The sequence below is a fragment of the Octopus bimaculoides genome, chromosome 11 (genome assembly GCF_046866305.1).
Source record: "Octopus bimaculoides isolate indiv1 chromosome 11, ASM4686630v1, whole genome shotgun sequence".
In the NCBI taxonomy this organism is placed as follows: domain Eukaryota; kingdom Metazoa; phylum Mollusca; class Cephalopoda; order Octopoda; family Octopodidae; genus Octopus; species Octopus bimaculoides.
Genome location: NC_142938.1, coordinates 8,248,764 through 8,259,359, shown reverse-complemented (window position 1 = coordinate 8,259,359; position 10,596 = coordinate 8,248,764). Strand labels below are relative to the sequence as shown.

Below are 10,596 nucleotides of genomic sequence, written 5' to 3'. Positions count from 1 at the left end.
ACTGAAAGAAGCTTGTCGTATATGTATATATATATGTAAATATTTGGCACACACTCTAGCTACACCACTGAATCTATGTATGTATACTATGGTCTATAGTTAGCTGCCAATAAATAAACATAGGATCCCCAGTGCATTCTTTTGCCCAGGGGCTCAAGAGGCTGATAAGATGACCCTGCTAGTATCCTCATGATCATTTCCAATGCTTCAGTCTTTTTCTTAAGGATGATGGTGATTTTTTTTCCATAAAGATGAAGTACAGTCATGGCTATGTGGTTAAGAAGCTTGCTTCCCAAGCATGTGGTCTTGGATTCAGTCAGATGGGCAAGTGTCTTCTTCTGCTATTGTCCTGAGTTGACCAATGCCTTGTGGGTGGATTTTGTAAACAGAAACCAAAAGAAGCCCATCACATGTATGTATGTATGTATGTATCAAAAGGATATATTATAACATTACTCCACATATACACAAACAGCCATACCAACAATCCAACATACCCCCATCATCAGCTGCCCCACAGATACCATTATGGTTTCGACACCTGGCAGTACCATTCAATCCGGCAGTGTCACCAGCACTAAAAGAAGTGTTGTTTTGGAACAAACATACCGAAAACAAAACACACAACTTTCAAACACATTTAGCCTATGTACAACAGTATTCAATGTGCGTGTTTGTGTATGTATGTATGCATGCAAATATGCATGTATATGTGTATGTACATATTTGTGTATATCCTTTTCTAGACATCAAGTGATGGTTATAAATAAGCATCACTGTCATTCAAGTAAGGTTGCGTATTTCCAGCTGTAGGAAAATATTATCTTGCTTGGAAATAGGTGAGGATTGGTGACTGAAAGAGCATCCAGCAGAAGAAAATCTCCCTTAAAAAAATTCCACCTGACCCATGCTAGCATGGAAATAGGGATATTAAAACGACAACGATGATGATGATTTTTCGATAATGCTGACATAATGATAAATTATTGTGTAGTGTAACATATACACTCACACTCGGTAAATTGATGAAATTAATTCTAGTATAAAATCAGAATCTGGTCATGGACTAATAAAAGTTTAACAAAATAACCTAGGTGTGACAGAAACCAAAATATCGTAGGCCTATAATATAGGAGAATAAAAAAAAATTATTGAAAAAAAAAAATCAATGTTTTAAAAATAATTTAGTTTGAAGACTTTTTTGGTAAATTCCTTTAGATTGTATTAGTTATTGTAAATTTCAATATATTGCATAAGTTACTTGTGGTTTTGTGCTTAATATAAAAACATCGATATTTATTAAAATATAGAGGCTAGATATTTGAGGGAGACAGAAATTGTGACATTCATGGCTTTTCCAAGGGCATTAACGACAATATTTACATTCAAACCGAAATCGAAACAGGCTCACGGACTCTTCTCACGAGTCGCATCAGTTTAATTCGAAGGGGATCGTCGAATAAATTGCAAAATGTTTGTTGTTTATAGACAAATGATGCACGTCACTCCGCAGAATTCAAGGTAAGGAAAAGTCTTGGACTCCGGCCTTGAAGCTATTTCACGCCACTCATATCGATAATGTCCTTGACAAGAAAAGCATATATATCATATCAGACCCGTCTTAGTTGCATTATAGAACCCCGGGGCAAATCAATGCACTGGCCCGATAATTATGTATTTGACAGCAAGCCACTGTATACATAAAGCAGAAACGAGCCTCGAGACCCGCAAATGCCGAATGTACCCATGCTTTAAGACAGCACTGTGTCTTATATCATATACTCGTATGTCCTGAGATCTGAGAACTAATATTTATCATGTAAGAAACAAGCAAGATGACAGCAACCGAATGAGCGAGAAAAGAAAGGATTAGAATCTAGCCCTTGACTACTTTTCATAAAGTTGTTAACATTAGGAGAGAGAAAAAAAAAAGTTCTACGTCTGAGGAGGAAAAACAAGGAGACCAATGATTATCCCCCTTGTCAGCTATAGTTTGAATCTCTGAGGAATTGCTATAAAAAAGCTGTCCAATTATCGACGTCGTTATGTTAGTAGTAAGGGTTTTATGTATTGTTTATAAATCGTCTTTTGCACACATATCTATAGGAATATGACGCTTGGATAGTTTGGAAAGTTTTATGCGAATAATAGCAGCCGTCAAGTTGAAGTAGTACTCCCTTTGGAGGTGTTGTACCAACATTTTAGTCCACATTGAAAGTCGCTGGGAGCTACCATACCATGGAAACGTGGCCGACTCAATCACCCAACTTGTGCTAGAAGCAACAACACTCAACGTAATGCGAGTATTAAGAGATTAATTGGATATGAGAAGGGCCGATTTGTGATAAAACCTGGAATAGCCAAAACAGAAAACGGCCTAGGCTTTTTAAGGTAAACTGAAAGAAAGCAAGGTTGTAGGAAGGGGAAGCAGTGGAGAGACGACGGGGGAAAAAAAGCTGTTGTGAAACGGGGGAGGTCACTATAATGAGAAGAGATAGAGAGTGAGTGAGGGAAAGAGAGAGAGAGTGAGGGAGAGAGAGAGATGCTAATGACAGTGGATGACACTGCACACTCAACATGATGCTGCTCCCAACACTGCCAAAACTTTGGGCACCGCTTCTAAATACCAAAAAGAAAAAGAAAAGCAATTAACGGACTTGTAGTAATAAAAGCAACAAATTTTGTCAAAATCCTCGAAGATTCAAGCCAAGAGGAGTGATATCTTACACATACATAATTACAACATTAATAATTTGAAAGAAATTGAACATGCTCAGTTTGTGTTTATTGATGATAGAAGACGGGCTGGGTGAAAGTTAAAAAAATGATCGCTCGGATATGAGGCAAAAAGCTGGATGATCTGCAAGGCTCTACCATCACCGTACTGCATGTTGCAGATCGGCATTTTATATCATGGATACCTTCTTTAACTTTTACCTGCTCAACACGCTATTTTGGAGTTGTTTTGGTGAGTGCCTTACGCTATATTGTCTATACAATGTTTACACATTCCCTATACGAATGTGTATGTATGTGCTTAATTATATATATGTGCGCGTGTAATGGCTGGTTAAACTTGATACTACGTTTCCACAAATCGCGCTATAATTTACTGTTGAGGAATTTATGTCTGTCGTTTATCCCCCAGTTTTCTTTTCGTTTAACAATGCCTTGAGCCCATGGATTGTTTCATTGAAATTTTGCATGCTTTGTTCTAAACAATTACAATGTACACATTACATGAATCGCACTTGCTAGCTGTAATGTGTATGAAATGTACATGTGTGCGTGCATGTGCGTATGTATGTATATATATATTTATATATATATACAGACACAGACACACGTATACACGTACACATATATATGTATGTATGTGTGTAAATATGTATATTTACGTATGTATATGTGTGTGTGTTGTAGACATTGAGAGATATGATCCGCCATATTGTGCTCTCTTTCCATATATGCATGTAGCATGGATTTAGTTACTCCATCTTCTTCTCCTTTTTGGCTTTCCGTTTCTACCTTATCTCACCTTTCACCGTTTATCGATACATAACCGTCTTTACTATATGTAGATAAAAATTATCGATTGATATCTTTCCTATCTTTCCATATACCCAACTCTATTTTTAGCACCTTATCCTGCCATAACATTTCTGTTACCTTTTTTTTCTTCTCTTTCTAAACTGTTTATCAATAGTTTTGATATCATACTATATACCATACTACATATCTTCTATGTTACTATATACTACAACGTTTTATTACCATCTACGTGGTCGCTCGACCTGTGAGAAACAGCAGCTAAATTCCTCCAAATACTATATTACCATCATTAAAAGAAAGGATAGATTTCTAATGCAAGGTACTCCTTAAACATACAAAAAAAATAATAAAAAAGACGGGCAGTCATGGTTGGACCGCCTCTGATCATGCCTGCTCAGTCAAGGCTAACCTGGAGTTAAACAACGACTATGCTATACTATTTAGTGATAGTGCAATACCGTACTATAATGTATTCTTCATCGATAGTATGGTAACTTATGGCGTAATATTTTACTACCTTACCAGTTTCATAGCCACACTATAGACAATCTATCCAGTTTTATAGTCTTAGTACTTTACAGTACAAACTATTAAATATAGTTTATCATGTTTAAGCCATAGTTTACTACTACACTCTAATAATATACCAGACTTAATAATATACAATAGGACTAACCATCCAAGAGATACACTCTATCGATGATAGAATAGTATTTCACTAAAATTGTCTCCAGACAGAATTAGTATCTCAATGACTAAGATTTTCTCTATCTTAGTATAACAATATTACTTATTACTGTCGATATTTTTTATTTCATCTTATTTCACCTTATTGTTTCGGCGGCTCTACAGTCAGGTGTATTTTCTGCCTTGACCGAGGCCTTTAATTAATCTCCTTCTTTGTATGTATAAATTGTTATATATATGTATATATATATATATATATATATATATATATATATATATATATATATATATATATATATATGTGTATATATATATATATATATATATATTTCTACATTTACACCTAAAATAACATGAGGGGGTGTTTCCTCCTCTACCACCACCACCGCCAACAATATTATTTTCTCTTCGACATATCTACTTAGATATTCACCTAGTTTTATAATAATCTTTTTTTTTTATTTGTTTTATTTTGCGATGAGTTTTTTTTCCTTCCTTCTTTCTTCTGTTTCTTGTCATAAAACTTGTAGCTTCGCTTATTTACGTTTTCATCCATGTGTTGGCAAATATTCTAACTTCCTTTGCACGATATCTAGTGTACAACATTTACTATTATTAAACTGTAGAGCCAATGAGAGGAACCACCTCTCTTACACGATCGGTCGACCTGCTAAAAATAATACTCAAATCTCCCTCAAAACTACACCCTATCGTCTTGGATAATGTGGTTCTCCTAAGCACACCATATCTTGGAGCAAAACGGGACGATGACAACAAGGAATGCCCGTGATCAGGGTTGACTTGGCACTGTTTGCATTCTGTGCTTAATCTTTTTGTTTTATAAACCCTATCATTATGTATGGTGACTGTCAATAATATCATCATGGTCCGTCTCTCTAGATACTCGATTTCTGTATTGTTCGATATCAATATCAGGGCTATTGTTCCGTCACCGTTTCTCTAATGCTCAGTAACTATAAATACTACTGTTTGTCCATTTATCTTTCTATACACACTAAACTACATTACTATTTCGCCATTATCTCTTATCAAATCTAGATTGAGCTAAAATGCTATTTGGTTGTGGCATTTGATACCTCTCATTCCAAACGTTTTCTTCATGTTATGCCAGTTAAAGGCGGTTTTGGAGGTGGGGATTAACAACTTAATTTCCAAGGTTGTGGTACAAGCGAATCTTATATATCTAGAATGTCTAATATATATATATATATATATATATATATATAAGTGGTAGGTTTGCCTCGATCCTTCAGGGGTAGTCTTTACATAACCTAAACCTCCACACTGACTCATTTCACAAGCTCCACATAATAAAACAACGGCTATCTAGTCCAACGAAAATGCTTTTTCTTGTATTTGTTGCGCCATTCTCCAAGTAAATATATATATATATATATATATATATATATATAATTCCCCACAAATTCATAGTGGTATTGGGGAAGGTATGTCTAGTTGATAAAATCGACACCCATTATATTACTGTTACTTGTTATAGAGTCGATGTTAAGGGATAGGGATGGGAAGTTAATGTCGATCTCGAATGAATTTGAACTCGGGATATTACCAAATACTATAAGGCATTTAGTTTCTCCTTACGATCTTTGCCACTCCATAGTCGTAATGTAGATAGAGCCACCATATCATAGACACGGGTAGACACATTTCAAGAGACAGGATATGAACTGCTGACCTCTTGACTGTGTCCCCGTCTCCCTTACTCTGCTGTTTAATAATAAATTCTGACATTGACAAAAGGCCTCAAATTTATAGTGAAGTATACTCAGTGCATGACTGATATTTACATAGGCAGAATGCAGACACAAAACAACTGTTTGTCGTTTAGTCTTCTCTATTTGTGTTTTGTTACTAGCGATCGTTATTAACTTACCTTGGCAAAAGGCCACACATTTCATTGGGGAGACGTATCGTCGACTAAAATTGACCGCAGAGGGGTAAAAGTCAATGTTGAGACCTCGGTAGTGTTTGAACCCGGAACGTAGAAAAATTATATTAGATAATCAGGTAAAATTCTTTCTATCTGATGCTCACCCATCCATTTGCTTAAAAAAAAAAGAGAAAAAGGCTTTGATCCTTGTCCCCTAAATTGTTCATAAAACTCTATTCGTCTTAAGTTGCACGTAGATTTTGTTTTATTAGAATAATCTAATGGAATTAGGTAATGAGTGAGCGTGCTGGTCAACAATTTATCGACCGAGCCGGACAGGTCGACTGTAATTTTTTTTTTTTTTGTTTAATCTAGATCTGTTTCAATTGGAACTAAGCTAGCCATAGATGGTGAAATGAGAATTGGCCAACAGCTCTTCCCAGTTCACTGACCTAACCGCTCTTGCCATGCGAAGTAGTTAGAATTAAAAACAATGCCGTGTGGTGCGACTAACGTTTCGGGCGGTGCTGTTCCCTTTAAGTCACATGGTTATTGTTAATTTCGTTTACTATATTAAAATACAAAAAAAAACCCCAACAAAAACTGACTTATTTATCCTCGAGGTAATGCTATCGTTGTTTTCAATCTTATTTTCCACACATGATAATAATAAATACATTTTATTTTGCATTCAAAACCATTATGCATGAAAAAAAAAAATAATAATAGTTGCTAGTTATTCTAAACTATGAAATCTACAAGTTCACATTTATACTGGAAGCAATTCATTGAAAATCACTGAAACAAATTTTATATTGAACTTAAACTGACTGTAATTATAACACACACATTCACAGAGCTAAGATAGATTTTTGGTCATTATTAGCCCAGGCCATGTCTAACTTTATAGCATTACTTGTGGTAGTCTTTTGAGGTCGTGGTTTAGGACAATCATGGGCAAACTGCGAACCGCAGGACTCTCTGAATGGCACGCTTAACGAAAAATTACCTCGAATTCTTTCGGGTAGTGCGGTCCACCTAATGATGAGCCGTGTCTATACTGCCCGCTTCTAGAAAAAAGTTTGTCCATGCCGTAGAGTTTCGTCGGTTTTTCTAGTATTTCATGGAGGAATTTGTCCGGGTATTTGTTTGAATGTTAGAAGGGTAGTGTTTTCCTTCGTCGATTTCTTACTAAAAGAAAAACAAACATTATTTGACTTAGAGAGCCTCACTTTTGTAGAGAAAATTATGAAGATTTACATTGTCTAAACTCTTTCGGGAAACGCTTAAACTGTGTCATTACCAGAGATTCTTGAAGTTTATTTCATATTGGGACTAATGTATCTACACAACGTACTAAATTGTTCAACAAAAATAGTTTGAAAACGGCTTAGAATTTAGTTTTGTAAAAATCGTTCATACAACTTGAGATCGCCTATATTTACTCTGACGAAGGGTGTTTCCCCGAAACGTTCGTCAACATTTCGTCCTCGGGCACATGTATTACTTCATTTTTTTTCCCCAATCGGAGACTTGCCAGAGCAGGCTTATCACTTCCTTGACGGAATTAAACTGACCAACCTCTAGAATTAGTTGATATAAAATTCTGTTGACCACACTTATATCGATTTGAGTGCTGGTCGACAATAATTACCAACTTCACTTTTCTTCTCCAAGACTTCCACACTCTTTCCATTTATTTAAATCTCCTGGTTTCTGTTATTTCTGTTTCGTATTTGTGTGAAGGCGCATAACCTAATGGTTAGGGGTGTTGCATCCATCGCAGGATCGTAATTTCGATTCCCAGACCAGGTTGATCATCGTATTCTTGAGCAAAACCCTTCATTTCACATTGCTCCTGTCCACTCGTCTGCGAATGCGTAACCCTTTCAACGAACTGGCGTCCGTTCCGAGTATATGTTGTAATCTCTCTTGGTCACGTATGCGTTATGGAATCCGGGTAATTGGCCCCATAAATTTTTGGACTCGAGACTAGTAATACCCAGGGGTTACCTTTACTAGTTGTAAAACCGTTGCACTTATCCTATAAGATATTGCTGTCGCTATCTTTTAGGTTCTCGCGACCCCACTGGATGTCTGTCAACAGAATTTTATATCAACTGCTCTGTCCTTTTTTTCTCTCATCGATTCACTTCTCTCGTTCTACCCTGTATTAATGTGGAGGTCACCCATATATTCTTATGTTGTGATCGCCTTTATCCAAGTCTTACTAATGTGTGTCTGTTTTTCTTCTTCTTTCCAATGGTTAATTGCTGTCGACCGTCATTGTTGTGGATGTTCCTGCTATTGTTGTTTTTCATCACACCGCTTAATAACTGCTCCCTTTACAGCTTAATTGTTACCATTATTTTCAAGGGACCCTCTCTACTTCATGACCGTTCACTTTGCTAGGAATAGCAGCCAAATCATCCTAAATCACATCCAACCGTCTTAAAGGAACCGCCAGGTCACATTAAATAATTGGCATACCTACACTTCACACCCGACTTTGTTTCCTCATAACTTTCAGAAACAATGGATATCTTTCATTGAAGTTTTCAACAAATACCTTTTAGGTGATGTAAATAGCGTTTATATCGGAATTTGTTGTGGAATTTTTTTTTTCGGAATGGGCAATAAAGTCTCGGATAATTTATTTAATCTAGTTGACTTTTGTTTTTACACAGCTTTCGGAAAAATGAATATTTTTGCAATGAAATTTTCGTATTAATCCTAGATGTACAGTATTGTAAATATTTAGTGATGATCTCGACTGAAATGCCTTTAATCACAGGACAATTCAATTAAGATAGACCTGGGACTAAACAATAACATCTACTATTACTCCTTTTGCTGCCATTTCTATTTATTTCACCCTTCTGGTGTTAGGGTTTCCCAACCTTTTATCCGCTATTGTACTGGACTCCTCTGAAATGCCGCTTTCGATTTCTTCACACATTTCTCTCCCTATGCTGCTATTTTCTATCCTGCGGCTGCTGTCTGCCCCCTGTTGATTCCCTCATTTTTTGTATTTTATTTCTAAGAAGTTTCAGGTTTACTGGAGAAGAGGAAGCGGGAGGTTGTGACATTCATGTCTTTCTCAGTTGACACTTGGTGGTGGTGATTGTGACAGGCTCCTGTTTGGGAATTGAAACGGGGTCGCCGAGTTAAATCAATGCACAAAAGGTATTTTAGAAGCGGCGTACACACGCTTATTCTCAGAAAAAGAAAAAGAAAAAAATCCATGACACATCGATCCCATGCCTCCCCCCCCCTTCTTACCCCTCATATAACTATTGAGATAGCCTGAAGCAATCTTTTAAAGTCAGGTTCTCTTTTGACAAACCGTTAAGATCCGGGGACATATACAAACCAACACTGCCTTCAAGCAGTGGTGGCGGGGATTAACACACGTGTGTGTGTGTGTGTGTTTCAGAATTCTAACAATTAAAAATATAATGCCGTCTACTAGCTCTTCGAAATACAATCTCAATGTTTATTAATGAAGGAAAGCTGTGTGCTGTGAATAAAGGAAATTGTTTATTAATCATTTGTTTGTATTATTCATTATCTTTTAGACTCTTACTCGTTAAAATCGTCTTTTAAAAAAATTAATCGAAATAGAATTTATAAGTTTTTGCTTTCTTTAATGAAAGCATGAAACCGATATTGTCTACAATTTCCGTTTGTATTCGAAATTGAACTCAGCATCGCCATCTCTGTGCATATATATACACACATACACACACAAGGCGAAAGGTGATATCTAATCAAGTTACTGGACTCCCGTTTCTGAGTTTAGATATTTTCCTATTATCAAGCTTACTGCTGTTCATTATTCATTGAACCCGGGGCCAGCTAAATTAGTACCAGTCATGTATTAGTATCTTATCAGTCATCTATACCCCAGGGAAAATGAGGATACGCCACTCTCTACTTGATGTGTGTGTGTGACAATTTTTAATCATTGCTAACACAGTTCAACCACCGCCAATATTTGACAACTGAAGCTAGGCAATCTCCCTTCTCTCTCATAAATCGTCTAATTATATGCGTGCAGTAGTAATTAAAACTGATTTCCGTGAATTGCTTGACAATTGATTAACTGTTTTCTTGCCTAAATGTTAGGATATAGGCTGCAATTTTTTCAAATAGACCTTTTTTAGAATTACAATTAAGTCTATTTACTTCTCACGTTCTCTCTCTCTTCTGTATGTGTGTATATGTGTATGTTATATATATATATATATATATATATATATACATATATATACATATATATACATATATATATATATATATGTGTGTGTGTGTGTGTGTGTGTGTGTGTGTGTGTGAACGTTGCGTATTTGTGCATATATACGTTGTCTATGTACGTGTGCTTACCTATATTTGTGTGTATATGTATATATATATGTGTGTGTGTGTGTGTAAGTGTATATATTTGT

The 10,596-nt window shown here is 36.0% G+C and overlaps 1 protein-coding gene across 1 annotated transcript in view; it reads left to right on the top strand.

Moving 5' to 3' along the window:
* The first annotated feature begins 1,976 nt into the window (after nucleotides 1–1,976).
* LOC106880891 (low-density lipoprotein receptor-related protein 6) overlaps nucleotides 1,977–10,596 on the top strand; it is a 56,579-nt gene continuing 47,959 nt past the window's right edge. Inside the window, exon 1 of the mRNA XM_014931044.3 lies at nucleotides 1,977–2,968. Coding sequence (XP_014786530.1) covers nucleotides 2,914–2,968 — 55 coding nt within the window. The 5' untranslated portion in view covers nucleotides 1,977–2,913. The remainder of the gene's footprint in view (nucleotides 2,969–10,596) is intronic.